Here is a 19,000-nt window from a genome sequence, read left to right as displayed (position 1 = left end):
GAGACTATCTGTTTAAATATTTTATTAAAGAATGGAATTTTAAATTCACTATACACGCTGACAAAAAACTAAGTTGCTACAGCACTTTTAAGCAAAATTTTGGCCAAGAGAACTACCTAAGATTACTTAAAAATTTTGAGCAGAGGAGAAGTTTAACTCGTTTTCGCATTTCCGCTCATAGACTTAATATTGAAAGAGGACGATATCAAGACATTCCACGACAAGAAAGATACTGTAATAGATGTAATGTCAAATCAGTGGATGATGAAAAACATTTTTTATTCTCATGTGATCATAATAAGGCATTAAGAGATACTCTGTACAAATTAGCTAATGACTCTTGTAAAAATTTTCAATATATGGACAATAACCAAAAATTTTACTGGCTTATGACAACTGAAGATCTACAAGTACTTGTACAACTCAGTGAAATGATTCTTAAAGATGGAATATAATGGTTATAGTTATATATACAGATATATTATGCAGTGTATTTACTTTGGTTGGGGGGGGGGGGTTATGTTATGTATAAGCATACTGGCTTGAACACTTTGAGTACAAGTAGACCAGTCTAATCGACTGTGCAGGCACCGTCCCTTGGTACTCTCTGTTTTCAGGCCACTTTGTTTCTGTATAGCTGTTGTATTCACTGATGTGTAAATCCCATACATATATTTCATTGTATTAATGAAACATTTTGCATATTGTTGCCTGGACATTGTGAGCAGTATTTCATTCATTATTTGTTATAATCATGATATTATTATTATTATTTTTTTTTTTTGTATATGCCCCCTGAGGGCCCTTGATTGGTGAATAAATAAATATATATAGCTATATAAAAAAATAATTGGAATGTCCTCTTTCTCTAAATGAGCTTTGAAATTGATCACTTGATGAGACTTTGGGACTATTCCTTGCATATCGGGGTGATTTCTTAGTCTTAGCTGAGTATTGGATGTCCTATATCTGTATGTCCAAATGATTATTTTATCTACATTCAAATTTTAGGTGTTGTTGGTCCAATATGTTTTACTGGGCTCCAGTCTGGAGGTTAATAATTATCTATTTAATAATTTTATTCTCGTATTGGAAATTCTTTTCACCCATGTCAACATTATGTGTTGAAAAGTAAATTCAGGCCTACATCTATTAGTCTGGACCAGTAAGGAGTGCTGTTTTCTGCCAATACCTAGTACTTAATAAAGAGAGAAGCAATCAATTTTCCATTGTATCACATAGTGGTAGATCGTAACCATTGTACAACATAGTGGTAACCATTTATAGCCAGCTGTGCTGCCTAAGAATTTCAGTGAAAAGAGAACACATATTGAAGGTTGAAATGAACATAACTTCATACGAGGTTGAAATCAAACTTTTCCAACAGTTTCTCATGAAGAAAAAATAATAATTCGAATAAATCACCTTTCCTATTCAAAACCAAATATTTTAGCTTTACAATTTGATCATTTCCCAATATCTCATACAGAGCTCCTCTTCTTAAAGCAATATTAGCTGCATTTTTCATGTTGATTTTTTTTTTTTTTTACTAAAACGTTATTTTCTACTAAAATGACGAAAATATCATGGTTTATAAATTTCAGTTAGCCAATTTTTTTGTGGAAAAGGTTGTTAAGAAGCCTTATTTGGAGCAAAATTGAATTATTGTCATCCTGTACAAAAATTGATTTGCTATATATTCCTTAGAAGAGAAATATTGACAAAAGTTAATGATTTTTTCAAATCTTATTTATCATAAAAGTTTCAAGTTATATGCAGACTAAGCATGCTAGCAGGTTTTTGCAGCAAAATAAAATTCTAAAAAATACAGCTCATATTGCTGTACATTTATAAAAATAGTCTAAAAGTGGCTTCGACCATCGAATCCTATTAAAAGACCTTGACCTATAATATTGAGTATACAGAAATGACCCACTAGGTGGCTATGATGAGGCTGCCTTTTCTGGTGTAAAACAAATAAATGGGTGGAACTATGTATTAAAACTCTACAGCAAAAGCTGGAATGTTCTCATTAATGGCTTGAATACATTTTTTAAAAAGTCTCATAGACATAAAATGGTACATAGTTTTAGGTGTTTATACTACATGTAAGGGTTAAAATCACGTGGAAATGGTAATGGAATTTTTGGATTTATCATACATCTGTGTCACTCCTACTAAAACTACACTTGACAGTTATTGCATTTTTAATACCTTGACAATCTTTTTGAATAATACTAGCAAGAGTTGTCATAGTCTTATTTCTTAATTTGCACAAAAATTTCCTTGGGTCATTCAGCTCCTGAGAGAAGAATGGGTTCTTGTGTCTGTGATATTAAGGACTAGAGCTCTGTTTGACAATGCAACAGTCACTGAGATCATATAAATCATATCGTAGACATGCTTGATACAAAATAATAAACTTGGTTTGATGGAAACCTTACAAATGCTAGAAAAGGACCGACATGTGCTGTGCTGGTTCAATAACAGCCCTCCTATCACCTCCGGAAAAAAGGCCACAAATTATATCCAAAATCAAAGATAGATAAAATTATGTATCCCCAGTATCTCACAAAGTATTCAATTACTCCTTTAATGGCATTCAACTGTTTTAAAAAGATGTAGATCCACCAAATAAAGAAGACCTGCCTTGACTGTATAATGGCACAGTTTCTCTTAGCACTTTCAATATAAACGATATACCTAGGTATATAAATCTATCTTTAAAGGTAGATAACCTTTGGATTGAACATTGAAAAAATAAAAAAAATAATAAAGGTTACATGTATAACAGGTACAAAATGGAATAAATAAACGGTAGAGCACAGTGATTTGGCAGTGTGTCACGGATGTCATTGAGATCAGAGAGAGCCATCTGCAAAAAAAATATAAAAGATGTGTATATTTCCCTTGTTTGACCAATAGAAACTTGGGGCATGGACACATCCCCACCCCCACCCCCATATCTATTCTATCCAGGGTTATGGGGAAATGGAAAAATCTGGGGCTGACAAACATCTTTTTCTTGTTTTCTATATAGTTCATGTGCAAATAACAGGTTACAGACTAATCTACATAATGAGATTTTGTCAGTAGTTTTATGAACACAGTAGGATTTTTAAAGAAATAATACAGGAAATACTCAGTGGCTGTAAATATGCATGCAAACAGTGTATGTATATGTATTTTAAGTTCAAATTTGGACAACTTTATATTCAGGGATATGGTTTTCACTGCCACAATTAGCACCCGCATAACATACCCTTTGTTGTGAAAGTCACTGATCAACCAAACTAACAAAGTGGGTCAAGGTTCGACCTGAGACCTTGACTTACTTACATAAAGAAGATGGCGGTGACTACTTCTTCCTCTTCCAGCAGTTGGGGTGCTTTTGTTTCTGCTTCTCGGCCAGAACTCGAGCTTCTTCCTCATACTTTAACTTCTCTTCCTCCTTCATGTTTTTCCACATTTCTCCTAGGATGACACTGATGGCCCTGCAATGAACGAATCCAGAAGTTCATAGTCATGACTTCCTGAATAATTAACAACATAATTTAATTCCATAATCTTGGGCATATCAGACTTTTGATTTCCTATGGAATTAATCTCTGTAGTCCCCACATATTGTGATATCATGACATCATGACATCTACACTAATCTACATGAACTCTGTAGTCCCCACATATTGTGATTTATTACAAGTAACATGACATCTACCCGGTACACTTTATGTTGTGACAAACTGTCAAAAAAGAATGAAAGTGCAAAGAAACCTTACTTCACAAATATTCAATAACTTAAATGGCATTCTTTCCCAAAAACTGCAAACCAAACACATAGGCTGACAGTCTGAGGGCAATAACTCTCCAGTCAACAGCGAGTACACCTCACACGATTTGATGTTTGTTATTATAAAAAGTAAACATCTTTAATCACAAGTCAATGCTTACAAACTGCAGAAAATAACCATTCCCCCCCCCCCCCCCCAAACAAAACAACAAAATTTAGATAGGAAAGTGGAAACCTGTCTGAAAAATTATAAAGAAGCAACCAAGGTTATCTACAAGACCTGAGGAGCGGGAATTTCCTCACCTATGATGCCTTAGTTTTTCAGCTATTATTCCATTTCAAACAAAAAGTAGCTGTAAGCAAGACCACCAGAACCCCCCCCCCCCCCTTTATTTTTTTTTTATTTCTTCCTTCTATTTCAATTTTTAGAGACAACCCTGGGCATCTCCCATTGGTGAATGAATCAAACAGTGATACCGGTTATCTTTTCCCGGGTGGTCCTGAGTTAGAGTGACTCGGTGCCGTTTGGCAAACAGAAGGAATGCATTCATTGGTCGTTTGGGCTTCTTCCCCTCCTCTTCTTTGAGCTGCCTCTTTTTGGTCTGTGACCCAGATCCAGACTGGGGGCTAGAGGTGGAGTCGGAATCACGTTTTTGCTAAAATCAATGATTGATACATCAAGTGTACATCTTTTTTAAGTGCACATTCATGTACTCAGTAAAAGTACATTAGTACAAGTGTACATCTAGAAAAGTGTACACCATCCATTTATAAGTCTGCGTCAGTTAAATAAATTTAACCTCATACTTAAAGCCAAGATGTGCTCAAATAACAAATGCACCCAAGGGTGCCTAAGGCTGTAATCTGAAACAGGTCTTCTATCCCTATAAAACAGTACATTCCTTAATTTACGCATGTACTTAATTCAGCAATTCATTCATTTTCCACCAAATCGCGAATGCCGAATTTTTATCATAGTTTTATGTAGTTTATTATGTCCAAAAAATAAATGCAAGATTTTAAAATCTGCAGGTTGTGCTTCTCATGATTCTATGCGGATAGTAATTCCTCACGTCTAATTAGGAATGCACAGTACATTTATTATTCATGTTATTATACTAATAATTATATCAATGACAATGAATCTGTTTTGTTGTTCCCACAAAGAGAGAAAGGAAATTACCTTTGCCATACTGCTTAAAGCAAACACGGCGGAATGATCTTGTGGGGTCAGTTCAAATCTGAAAAGAAAATCCCACCAACAAACTTAAACAACCATACACATTGGTTTACACTGTCACATAAACTACTTAATAACAGCATTCATGGTCCCTCCCATTTAAAATCTTAAATCCTTTTGTAATGTTTACAAGATTGTTTCACAAGATGACAAGAACTTGCTTATCAACAGTATACTATTCATCACTGACAAACAATTTTTTATTTGGTATAATAACAGATCTAATCACTGACTATTCCGACAGTAGCATGTTACTCTCTGTTACAAGACATAGTTGTCTTGTGAGACAATAAACTTGCTATTGTTGAAATATGCAGTAAAATAGTAAACAAGTATTCTACCGAGAGAATGCAATATCATACATATATATAGATCGTTATACACTATACCCTTGAATGGTGTGGAACACATCGTCAGTCGGATTGGCATCCGGATGATCCGGAGGGAGACACAGGTCCAGCTCACTGAGGACGTTACAGGGAATGCCGTATCTATCGTAGGTCAAGGTTGGGTTAATGGACGACCAACCTGTAAAGATCAAAAAGTATGCAAGGATACTAGAACAACCATTTTAAGTCAGAAAGCAACACAATGATACAAGCTTTATAGTCATGTTACAAATAGATATGTGGATATAAGGACTATAAAACAACGATGTACACTCAGGTCCATTCAGAGTTTAAGAAAACTTGTTCAAGTCTTTGAGATGTTTGTTCGTTGTTGCCTCATTTGAACTAAAAAGATTTGACAGCAACAGAATCAATTTAGTTTCTCTTTTTCCGAAGGAACAAATTCTTGAATATTTTTGTATTCTTTATTTATACATTGTATTATCAAAACCTATTTGGTTTGACTTTTCCTATAGCGTCACGATCATTTCTGTCAGCTACGTCATGCATAAATTATACACGCCGCCGGTGTGAAAACTATATGATTGGTTAACTCCTATTTTTAGGCCGAGTTATCAGTATACGCTTATGCAATGCCAGAGCTGAAGGATTTCTCAGAACAGTTTATTTCCCCCCAATATTATTCATTCAAAATCGACTATCCCGTATGTTTAAATTCTGTGCTAAACTCTCTCTCTCTCTCTCTCTCTCTGTGTAAACGGGCGTTAAACCATAGCCTGAAGCTACGGTCCAGAGTACGGCGTTATAAAAAATATAATATTTAAAAGTTGCATGTGCTAAGCATTCATTTCATGTAAATACCGTAAATGTATAATGCACATGTATTACCTACTTACTTGCCAGTCAAAGTGATATAAAAATTCACAGGGACGAAAACAGATTCCTTACGGAGATTTATAATGGGGAATGGTTACATCTTTTCTCCATTCGGAATACACTCGGAATACATCGCACAATATTTCAACGTTATCATCCGGGCTTGCTGCAATGCAAAATCTCCGTAGACATCACATTTTTTAGCATTGTATTGTAACCTGATAAGCTAACAGGGGCGTTTTGACTGAGAAATCTTGGAAATTTTTCATACTTTTGAATGAACATTGTTTGAATCCTGAGGTATTTATAAATAACAAACAATTAAGCCAAACGTGAATCCAAAATATCTTGGGACAGAGTATTGGTATGAATTCCTCGATTTCTACACCTTTCGATCGGCAATCGACAGTCAATAAAAGTATTGAACGATGGTGTGAAAGAACGAGACGGAAGTGGAGAGTGCAAGGAGGTTTGTGCATGTGCGCTTCATTAGGCAAGTGTCCGATTCGTTTCTCTTCTGTTGCCCTATCGCTTTCGGTGTAAATATATATACTAAAATATCCACAAACCATTTACTGCAGATTTCTTTATTTTACCTGTCTCTGAACCCCCGATCACCCGCTCCATACATGAACACTGGTTTGTTTACATACATAAAAAATACAGTTCTTGATCCGCTTTCCGAGTACGGTTAAAGGTTGTTTAATAGGAGAAAGTTTGGGGCGGGTAAAGCTACAATTATTAACAGTAGTAAACTAAATGAAGAATTATTTAAATGGATTATTGTTTATGTATGACGTAGCTGAAAAAGTTGAACGCGACGCGATCGGAAAAGTCAAACCAAATCGGTTTTAGTAATTAGTTTATGTTCCCGCCAATAACTCTGTAATCCAAGAGAATCATCTATCCACAAAATCATATCCACCTGAGCATTTATTCTATGCCTCAATTGTATATAAATATTTCCTGGTCCTAATCCCCATTTCTATATAGGGAGTGTACGAGTTCATACCTTTATCTTTGACAAAGAATGGGTGAGCCTCCTCACATTCCACCTGAAGAGAGGGCTGGTCAGTGACGCCGGTGGAGAAAGACAGGCGAAGTCCCTTATTGTCTATGGTGTCCGCCCTCTTGTTGATAGAGCACAGGCGTAAACCACTACCACCAAAACTATAACGAAAGATCAAACACATAGGATTTTAATTTCTCCTTTTGTGCAAACAATCCTTGTAAATTAATGCAATAATTTATCTAGAAAGTTTATTATAAAAAAAAATTCAACAATTCAATCTCAAGTGAAGTTTCACAAACATAAAATCAACTTTAAAGTTGGCATCAATCACATAATACATGTAGTACATAAAAGATCTGACCCACTCATTACTCCCTTACTGCTGACTATATACACGTAGAACCATGTTAACAAGAGCTTGGACTCTTTAAAAATAGTTGTGTCAAACAGCAATGTGAGGTAGGCCTGTCTATGTTATTGCTGGCACTCAATCATGGCTCAACAAGATTTGTGTGGCTTTTTAGCAAAGACTACACAATTGGTGTATAATTCGCTTGAAACCCGCGTCATTTTAATTTGTTTTGACACAAGAAATAGATAGTTATATCCTACTGAAAGACTAAGGTCTTGTTAAAATTGTTCTATATCTGACCCTGACCTTTGACCTGGCTTGCTGTCCGCCCCCGCCGCCTGTGATGCGATCCTCTCCTGTAGAGCCAGCTGCTCCACAGACTGCCAATCCCACAATTCCCTTGTCTGTCTGGCACTTCCTCCCACAAAATGAACTCTGGTGTCTGTGAAATGGAAATGATAAGATGGTAAAAGAGGTATTATCGACTTCAGAATTAAAACAAATCTTTGCCTTAAATTAAAAGAAAGGCTCAATTTATTTCCTTATTCAGAATTTCAACATAACATGGTGTGTGCTAAGGTCATTCTAATGTGTGTATTTGATAACCAATGAGATACCAAACCTTTTATCATTAGATTATGGGATGTAAAGACCATTTTCCATTGAGGAAATGATTTTGTTTGCTGAAAAACTATGTTTTTATTAGCACATAGATAGATCAGTAGGTTCGTTTGTATTTGTATAGTGTATCAGAATACATGTTTTATAATCACAATATACCGGTACTTTGCTCTTTAAAATATCCCCCTTTTACAATACGGGTGCATTTGACCAATTACACTAGGTGAAGTTAGCTATTTGACCAATCAAAACAAATGTTACAATAAAACGTTTGTGTTGTTAATTACAACAATTCTGTATTAAAACATGTGATTGGTGCACAACAGCATTCAACACTTACCTTAACATCATGACTGCATGCATAAAGAGAAGATAACTCTTATTGTCAATGCAAGCAATGCGAGTTTCTGATGTTATCAGACTAATGAGCAAACTACTGTAAACATATTACATTTGGCTGTGTATTCTATTTAGCGCTTTTGGCGGAATGCGGCATCCACTAAATCAAGTACATCCCTAAATGCCATTCATATATGTATAAGAACAGTCACATTCAGGAATACGCTAAATCAAATCTAAGCCAACTTATCCAAAAACTAATTTCCGCCAAATATCATACACGCCAAATATAATACGTTTACAGTAAAACTACAGTATTATCCTAGAGTAAGACTTGTTCACTTAATTACCAAACTTCATACCACTTGCTTGCTAAGTTTTTCCATGAAATACACCTAACAGCTACAGTATTAAAACAAAACAAAAATTGTCTTTTAATGATAAACCTAGAGGGTAGATTACTGTGTGCACAAATGCTCTCCCAGTCAAGCTGATTAATATTCCATTTTATATTAATTAACCATTAAGCTAACTAAATGACACCACAAGTTGATGACTTCTTTTTAATTTCAATCAGTATCAAGTAGAGGGAACTGGAATATGATACACTTGACTGTTTCAAAGCTTTCAAAGTTCAGCAGCTATAACCCTATTTTAGCAGCCCAAAGGTGCTTAAAGTCTTTTCTGAATATTTCATGACTGTATAAACCTTTATACCACTAGCATGACCAGAATCAGATCCAATCTGATGGACACGTATTATCTTTAAATAACAAACATAACGTGTTAACAGCTACACACTGGTTTACAACCGTTCACACACAGCCTCCTAGATATTGTACCTTTGATAAAACAGCGCCACACTGCTTTTGGCCAGCTATGAGACCAGGTCTCCTCTGCGTTTGATTGAGCACTGGTACAACCAGGAAATGGTGAAGTAGTTGTGACACTCGGATCACTGCCGTCATCAAAGTAGTTTCTGAAAGCAGTACAGTAGTCACACATGAATAAAAACAGAACAAAGTGGTGCAAATCAGTGCAGTTTATAAGTTTCAGGTAAGTACAGTAAGTAAAGTAGTTCACACTGGTGTAAACCTGAGCTGTGTTTTACAAAAGAACTTACGATAAAGTCGTAAATACTTTCAGTCTCATGGAATGCTCTATGTGTTACAAAATTTTATATAAAAACATTCAATTTACCCTTATTATGATTTCTGTAATCATATTTTTCAGCCATTAAATTAAAACATTTATCAGATTTTGATGAATAAGCATAAATTTATCAATTTAGTCGTAAGTCATAAGTCCCATTGTAAAACGCAGCCCTGAAGCTTAGTAAAATTACCAAGTGATCATGGTACAATGGAATGTAATTGTTCAGCAGATTCATCATGGTATAACATTATGAAATATCATGATGTGAAAACATCATGGAATATGCTAGAAGAGCGATTGCAGTTTATAAAGCCTAGTTCAGTAGAAAATCTTGTTAAATTTAAGTAGAACAAACAAGCACACAGACCCATTATCATCTCTGGGTGTTTGACTGGACACTGTTGAAGCAGTAGGAATGTTGGAGTCAGGAAACTTGATATGTCTCATAGCAGGGCTACAAAATAACAAATTATGCTATTAGATTCTGTCCACTGTCTTTTGTGAAAAATGAGACAGATTTATATACCTATATGTACTTATTCATGGTACAAGCTAACAGTAGAATTTAGAATTTGATAAAAGTACTAAAAAATTTTCAAAAGTTCTAATACAGGTAGTTGCAGAGATTTCTTAGCTTAAAAGGACTATGTGCGGTTTTATGCAATTTTTGCCCCCAAAATCAAAGTTTTAGAAAGAGCTTTAAAAATAAGGTGAAAGACAGTGAAAATCATATTGGAAATAAAGGTGTAAAAGGTTATCACCACAATGACGTCAAAATGTAGAGATGACGTCACAAAGTTTGCATTATTTTGATAAATTGATGTTTTGTAGCAAAATATGGGTGTTTTCTGATGGTTTTTTGACAAGGAAACATAGAGCGCAGGCTTGCTCAAGTACCATTTTTTAGTATAATGTGTATATCTATCTGAAGAAAAACATTTGTTAAAATCGCACTTGAGCAGACCTGCGCTCTATACTTCCGAATGCAAAATGTAGAGCGAAAATGAGAATATTTTCATTTGTTTGAAAATTTGCGGGAATTAGGTCATTTAGGTGAGGTCATAGATAAACAGTGAATAAGCAATGATGACTGAAATCAAGATTAAAGTTATAAGCATCCTCTTATACAATGATTTGTGAAGATTTGATTTTTATACGATACGATTTAAAAATTGGTTAAAATCGGGCGCAGATATTTGACCATACCGCACATAGTCCTTTCACGCTTTTTTTAGTGGGTGTGGGGACCAACAAATCGGACTGCTAGCCCACAAAACTGACCTTTTATCCCAGATTTTAGGGGGAGCCGACTGCATCAGGGGACTCTGGGGACTAGTGGCAATATTGGCGAACTCGATGAGTCGACTCTCAGCCTCGTTCTGATTAACGTTGTCATTGGTTACAAGAGTGGACAAGGAGGGTTGACCAATCAGGTTGAGAGGTTTGGGGATGGATGAAGACTGTCTCCGGATTGTTGGTGCTATTGGGAATTATTAATAATTGAAATCAAAAGTACAAAACATATACCTAAAAAATTTAGTACTTTTAATATAAAATATAGGATCATTAACTCTATATACTCTCTTGCTCTGAACAACTATTGAATTTAAACTGTTACCCATTTTTGACTTTTGTTAGTCTAGAATTCTCCGCTAGACCAGGATTTTCTCTGTATCTCAACATCTTTACCTGTTTGCATCGATTTTGAGTTTTGCCTGTTATACTTTGACTTTTCATTACAGTAAGTCACAGAGGCCAAGCCCGTTTTAACATTAATTTCAATGTTACCATAAATAAGATCTTTATTTATGGTGACATTGAAATTAATGTTAAAACGGGCTTGGCCCCTGTGCAGTAAGTATATATATTTTTTTAGCTTGAATCTGACCATTTTATTGAGTTTTACCCATTTTACTGTTTCTTTAATTACCTGTTTTACCTTTACAGTGGCTCTCTCCTGTTTTCACCTGGACCTGTGTTGTGGGTCCCTCTACTTCTGTGGGTGACAGTTCCCCCCCCCCCCCCTGCCTCACCTGTTTTCACCTGGTTCTGTGTTGTGGGTCCCTCTACTTCTGTGGGTGACAGTTCCCCCCCCCCCCCCCCCCCCGCCTCACCTGTTTTCACCTGGTTCTGTGTTGTGGGTCCCTCTACTTTTGTGGGTGACAATTTTCCCCCTGACTCACCTGTTTCCACCTGGTTCTGTGATGTCGGTCCCTCTTCTTCTGTGGGTGACAGTTTCCCCCCTGCCTCAGCCTCTGTCTCCTGACAATGCCCCGCCCGTTTCTTCAGATGATACTTCAAACCATTGGAACTGAAGTTAACAATACATTGTGAGCTATAGAAGTAACAAACCATATCCCAAGCAAAAACATGTCAATAGACTTGTGGTGTCAGAAACATGTCAATAGACCTGTGGTGTCAGAAAAATGTCAATGGACTTGTGGTGTCAGAAACATGTCAATAGACTTGTGGTGTCAGAAACATGTCAATAGACTTGTGGTGTCAGAAACATGTCAATGGACTTATGGTGTCAGAAACATGTCAATGGACTTGTGGTGTCAGAAACATGTCAATGGACTTGTGGTGTTAGAAACATGTCAATAGACTTGTGGTGTCAGAAACATGTCAATAGACTTGTGGTGTCAGAAACATGTCAATGGACTTGTGGTGTCAGAAACATGTCAATGGACTTGTGGTGTCAGAAAAATGTCAATGGACTTGTGGTGTCAGAAACATGTCAATAGACTTGTGGTGTTAGAAACATGTCAATAGAATTGTGGTGTTTCTTCTTCTCAAAACAGAGACCTAGCTGTTAAACAGTGTTAAATGAGTTGTCAAGTTCAGCAGAGCTAGATATATCTTCTAAAGGATTTATAGCTGCTGGGCTACAAGCTGGGCCCCTATATCTTGAATGCAGGTCATATTTTCTTCTATATACTAGTATTTACAAATCTATGAAAAAAAAATGGCAAAAAAGGCAAGAGAATATGAATCAGTCTACAAAATTGTGTTTCTCTATCTCCATGTTTTCTACATGACATGTTATCTCTGAGTTAGCTCTGTGTGGACACCTGAGAAACATATACATGTACAATGTACGTGTAGGTATATCTACCCAAGAAATGTTTCCACACCTGTTGATCATATACACCCAAACACTTGTCATATTATAACACATTCACACCTGAGTTCAGGTAAACACACCTCTCATTGTCAGGTAGTCTGTGAGAACTTCTCACTCTTATCTCAATTTACTCAACCTACATTATATGTAAGCAGTTTAAGGGCACATTATTTCTTATTCTAGGGAGATTTCATGAAACCGTGTTAAAGTTTATAACTTATTTTGCTTTTTTTTATAAAATCTACAGTGGCAAGTTTTTTAACATTTTAATGACCAGAATTCCCCTCCTGTAGCTAATTCTTTCAGTTTATTTATTCCTTAAGCCAAATGGCTCATCAGATACAAGAATACATAATATACAAAGTAAGACATAATCTGTAGCAATATACGTATTAAATGCATCAAAGTATTGACTACTGTGGTTTCATTAATTTTCGTGGGTATCAATTTTCGTGGATTTTCTGAAAACCACAATTTCAAGGATACATAATTTCGTGGCCACTGATCCTATCAATACAAAATGTTTGTTGAAAGTGAATTTCAAAGAACATTTAATTTCATGGATCAACTTAACAACGAAATCCTTGAAAATTGGTATTCAACGAATATTGATGAAACCACATTATTTATTTAAAACCAACAAATTATCTTTATTGACAACCCTGAATGCTTCCCATATGTAATTATCATTTTTTAAATATTCAATTTGTCTTTAAATAATTACCTGGCAGTCAAGGGTCCTCGTCAGTTCAAAGGAAAACTGTCACAGTTACTAATCCAATGATTATAATCATCTGGACACTTTACTTATTTTGGGGGAAAATATGTTTTTAAAAATTGCTTTATGAATGAAAAATGAAACTAAAATACATATTAAGGATAAGAACTGTATGTACTGTATATGAATATCTTTGCATGGATGTCAAGCTTCTGTGCAGGTTCTTTTAATTTTGATCGGATTATTCATTATAATTGAACTTAAAATCGTCAACTTTAAACAATGCTATAATGAATTAAAAATGGCTTAACAGCCAAATTTGACCATTAGTCCATTTTGAATGTAAAAGGTTTAATGTACACTCTTACACATTGAATATGTAAAAAAAAAAACGTAAAACAACATACAGTAAAACACGGTTACAGCGAACACGCTTATAATGAATTGACGCTTACAGCAAAGTGAATTTCATTCCCAAGTCTCTATTTCATGTTGTAAACTTGACGGATATAACGAATAACACTTATAACGAAGTTAAATTGCCCGTCCCTGGGACTTCATTATAAGCGTGTTTTACTGTATACACGCATGCACAAGAGGGAAGGAGTAGCACATGTACCTTTTGAAGCTCCTGTTACACTTGCTACACACATACTCCTGGTGGTGGCTGTGGTGAGCCTGGATATGGTACCGCAGACCCGGGTCACTACTCAGGACCTTGGAGCACCCCTGGACCGGGCAATACTTCTGTTTGGTTGGGGAGGGGGCGTTCAGGAACTCCTTTAGCCTCTCCGTGGCAACGTGGGGGCGCTTGGAATGTGTCGGCTCCTGTGCAAGGAGGAAACGATATGAGCATCCAAAATTTTAACTTCCCACAGTATTTATCATTAGTGCCTGCATTGACTTAGAGCTTTAGGTTGTTGAGTATGAAGTTTACTTGCTATATCTTGTCATTCAATCTTAAGTGACCTTAACCTCAATTACTGGTACCAACACAAAATGTACAGTACAGTAATTATCTTCTCCAGTACTACATCTTTTATATTATTATTGACCAAAGAGTCTGTTGATATATTTCCATACTAACAAGCATCTATATTTATTTATTCCACAATAAAGTATTTAAATTTTTTTTAGATGCAATAATTGTATATTTCTCATATATTTATTATTATTAGAAAGAAAACCCTCCTTTCTTACATTTTTTTTTAAATTTTGCTCCAACAGAAAATAAACATGATCATAATAAAGACTTAAAATAAAACTAACATTAAAATATCACTCCACGATTATTATTGTTATTGATTTTAAAATCAATAACAAAGTGATTTATGATTATGATAAATGAATAATATACTTATTTAATTATTATAAATAAATGTTTCACTCCTCAGGATCCGCCTACAAGTAAACGTGTTACAATACAGCTGTAACGTTATAATGGTTGTGGTGCAACTAATTTAATGAGGTGTCAAACATAATGAAGCAAACAACTTCTCTACAACTGTACGTAGTATTCACGCATCATTGATTTCTGTGCTGTGTTTTCCTTTCAAAAAGGTGTACACAAGCGTAAACCAACCTTATCAGAGTTTCAAAATTTGAATATACCCCCCCCCCCCTTTTCTTCTATAAAAACAGGTATAACTCGATTTTCCGAAAAAAGGGCTGAATCTTATTCCTTCTTATGAGCGTCAATGCATCTCGCAAAATCAGACATGCTGTTGACAGTATTAAGAGCAGCCGGTGGTTATGTTGTTGATTAAATGCAACTTTTACAACTTTTGTATTTTTACAAACGCGGACGGAATTTCGTTCTCGCTTCGTAAATTAGTTATTCACGCAATTTCGCTTGTCAGTTTGTTGTGCCATGGTCTCTGTACGGAGAGAAACGATTCCTGAAGTTGTGTACTGCACAAATGTCTGCAATACCGAGAAAACTAACGTAGTAAAATACACAAAGTGAGATACTTACTCCAACTGACGCCATTCTGTACGGGCAGGTAAGCGATTACAAACAAAGCATTTGATTGGTGGATAACGGTCGCACTTGATTATCCATTCGTTTTGATTGGTTCGGATATCGGATAGTGATTTTGAAAACACAAACATCTTCCTAGCTTTATTTTCTTCCACTTTGCATAGAAACTCTGTAAATTATCGTATCTTACTCAGCATAAACATTGATTTACATAGCAGTCTCGGTGACACAATGAGAAAGTGAGGATTACATCATCTTCTGAACGTAGACAAGCATGAGCGCGGTGGCGGATCTATCTTCATTTTTCACACGTAAGTTGGCCGTAATCAAGGGGCGGATTTAGTAATTTCATGTACATGTATATTAGTACACCAGCCATTCTCCAGAAATGGTTCCAATTATGATATAATGTTGTCGCCAGCATTCATCACAAAATTATTATTTGCCGTTAAATGTATTTGGCTGATACTTTTCTCAGGAGATATCTACAGTAAAAATTACAAATTTTGATACCAAACAATATGCATTTGAAGTGTCCAATAATGTCAAATTATTTCAATAAAAAATCGGTTTGTGTATTTTTCAGCATGTCGCACGTGAATATTTCAATTTTACTACAATACTAAATAGCATCACGGTGATGAAAGAGACAATTAAAACTCATTTTTTATTTCAGCATCACATAGCGTGTTTTGTCAGTAAACACCTGTTGATAACAATCTTTTCTTTCTTTTTTCCCCCCGATTTATATATTGTCGCTGAAACAGTCCTGATTTCCGTAACACGTGTTTGACTTAATAGTAAGCGATGATATTCAAAACAATATCTATTGATATTATAGTAATTGAATGTCATAGGCATATTAAAAGAAAAATATATACAATTTACAGTCGAAAATCTATGTGTTTTTTTAATCATCGATTATAAAATTGAAAATTGAGTTTGACGCATTTCAAAGCCTGACTTCCGTAACGCCATTTTCAACTAAATTCATGGCATTTGAAAAACTTATTCATGATGCCTTTGGAGAACACAGTGTTCCAAAGCTATCTATCATCATCTGTAGAAAAATAATGTAATAGCATGGTACAGTGAGAGGAAAATTTACTAAAACCCCTGACCGGCGTAACGTATGACATCCGTAACAGTATTTTCAATCAGTGATATATGGCTCGGTTTTCCATCGATAATAATTTGGATTGTTCAGCGAAACAGAACATGAGTTTAGAAAGTAAAGGAACTTTGATATTCTTAACTGAAGCAATTAATATTTTGATACAAAGTGCATTTTTGAGAAAAATATTATGAGAGTGTGCTAAACTATCGAACAATTATGAATCATTATGTGTGGATTTATCTGTTTTAGTTTATTTTTATTTGCAAGAGATATATCAGTTGCAGATTAAAACCAATTCACCTAAGACAATTTATTATTTGACAATATCTTTTAAATATTTGCTGCAGCGTTACGGATATCAGGGGAAAAAACAGATTTGGCATCTGTTCATTCCAGTGCTTCTTATGTATATTTTCCAAGACGGATAATCTATTCTTATTTTTAAAATCAACAAAGTGGTCATTTTTCATGTAATATTAGCGAAATATGCTATTTAAAGTTTACTCTTTTGAAATATAGTGCATCAAGCCTATTGTTTTCTACAACATATGATTTGATAAAAAAAAAAATATCAGGTGACCAAAATATATTTGGCTTTTCAAGATTGTATTAATATGCACGCATGTTTATATCGAAATGGTATTATTCCCGGATCAGAATATTTGATAAATACTCTGTTCATGATTTTTTTTTCTAAACATGATTAGTTACGGATGTCAGTTTTTTTAAGAACTAATACCTGAAACTTAAACTAGTAAGAGTTTATATATACTTGCGAAAAACAGACCTTATTTAGTTGACTTATTAGTAACAATACATATACATATGTGTATATATGCATTAATACATTATATGCGTATATACATTAATGCAAAGCAGGCAAACATGGAGAAACATAAGTGAAAATCCGAAAAAGGTGAGATGTGGATTCAGTCAACCCATATTTTAATGGGGATAAGACCCCAGTTCCTCCACATAAAAAAGGAAGTTTAGAAAGATATAACCAATAAATTTCATGACTATTTAAAACATCATAGGAGTAGATATTTGTGAAATGATAATCTCTGACATCCGTAACGAACCATCCAAGCTTTTTATCAAATATAAAAAGACAACTGATTTATATGTTTGACTTTTTACCGGTATATTTCATAATTGTGTTTGGTACATCCATCAGACCATGCAATTTTAATACAATTAGGTACTTCACTATTTTAGACAGATATTTCATGTCAACATTTTTAAATCTATGTAATGTTGATTACATACTAATTAAAGGAGAGAAATTTTTTAAAAAGCGTGCTTATTAAGTTAAAAATGTATTTTCTACAATAAATAACCTGTATTTGATTTTTATTCTCTAATATTTGGTTGTAAAATGTATTGGAAAAAATATTCTCCATGAAAAAGGTCATTTGCTAACTTCCGTAACTTTGGGCCATTATCTTTAAAAAGCCCTCTGACATCAATTTGTGATATACAATTTCTCAACATCTCTTTTTTAATGTTCTGTTGTTTCAATATTTTAATTAAAATCATTGAACATATGAAATTGTTCCTAGTTTACATTTGAATTTGAATGAAAGATGATGCATTATTTTCTTTTTTATTGTTGAAAATAAAGATTTTCTTAAAATAAAGATATTTTTGAAAATATGTTCCCCTTAAATTTAAATTCTTCATGATTCTGTCAGATATGTCATTCGTATTCAATATGATATCAAACAAAGTGGCTATTGATGTTTACTGTTATTGTACAGGCCGAGGATAAGTTGCATTAATTCACTTCTGACTTCCGTAACAGGGTTTTTAATATGGTCTTCAAAATCAAATATTTCGTGAACGAAGAAATTTTGGTGAGTCAAATTTTATAATTATATCGACGAATAGTTGTACTTCAATATTATTACAATTAAAACACGAATATCAAAAGTTCATTTTTCACTGAAAGCAATCCCATATTTGGAACCATTTCTGGAGAATGGCTGTTACGCATGCACGCGTGTATTTTGGATTGTAGTGTTGCGTATGAGCATGTTCAGTCAAGCTTATTACTGTGTTTCAAAGTTACAAATAAACACATAACGTTACAAAGAGACCCCCCTAAAAATTACACAAATACTATAGGGGGCCTACATGTACAAAATGTAATTAAGAAGGATCGATGTAAGTCAGGATCGAGATGAATTACTTAACGCTGCAAAAATCCTTAGCACAGTTGTCCAACGTGATATAGCTGGACACATCATTAAGAAAAATATTGGGTTGAAATTGACCTGGTCATTCTTCAAAGTTGAATATTGATCCGGGGGTGCTTTTTCAACG

General features: G+C 34.7%; 2 protein-coding genes across 3 annotated transcripts in view; one reads left to right on the top strand and one right to left on the bottom strand.

Annotated features, from left to right (window-relative positions):
- Positions 1-827: 827 nt before the first annotated feature.
- Positions 828-15,662, bottom strand: LOC105346529 (HMG box-containing protein 1). 2 transcript variants are annotated; one of them, XM_011455148.4, is made up of 13 exons: positions 15,553-15,662; positions 14,197-14,405; positions 11,919-12,046; positions 11,017-11,215; positions 10,103-10,189; positions 9,423-9,559; positions 7,927-8,062; positions 7,269-7,426; positions 5,420-5,558; positions 4,974-5,031; positions 4,268-4,446; positions 3,340-3,494; positions 828-2,875 (listed from the first exon to the last, which is right to left on the bottom strand). In XM_011455148.4, exons 1-12 carry the CDS (start codon positions 15,565-15,567, stop codon positions 3,359-3,361), a joined length of 1,581 nt encoding a protein of 526 aa, XP_011453450.3. In that variant the 5' UTR covers positions 15,568-15,662; the 3' UTR covers positions 828-2,875; positions 3,340-3,358. The 2 variants fall into 2 exon arrangements, with proteins under 2 accessions (XP_011453450.3, XP_034308103.2); XM_034452212.2 differs by having other exon boundaries at positions 14,197-14,402.
- Positions 15,663-15,671: 9 nt separating this feature from the next.
- LOC117683182 (beta-galactosidase-1-like protein 2) overlaps positions 15,672-19,000 on the top strand; it is a 28,011-nt gene continuing 24,682 nt past the window's right edge. The window contains exon 1 of the mRNA XM_066083065.1: positions 15,672-15,869. The gene's annotated coding sequence lies outside the window, so the exon portion shown is untranslated. The remainder of the gene's footprint in view (positions 15,870-19,000) is intronic.

This window comes from Magallana gigas, chromosome 4 (genome assembly GCF_963853765.1).
Source record: "Magallana gigas chromosome 4, xbMagGiga1.1, whole genome shotgun sequence".
NCBI classification, from domain to species: domain Eukaryota; kingdom Metazoa; phylum Mollusca; class Bivalvia; order Ostreida; family Ostreidae; genus Magallana; species Magallana gigas.
Note: the sequence above shows the minus strand (reverse complement) of the source record. Positions and strands in the feature narration are given on the sequence as shown.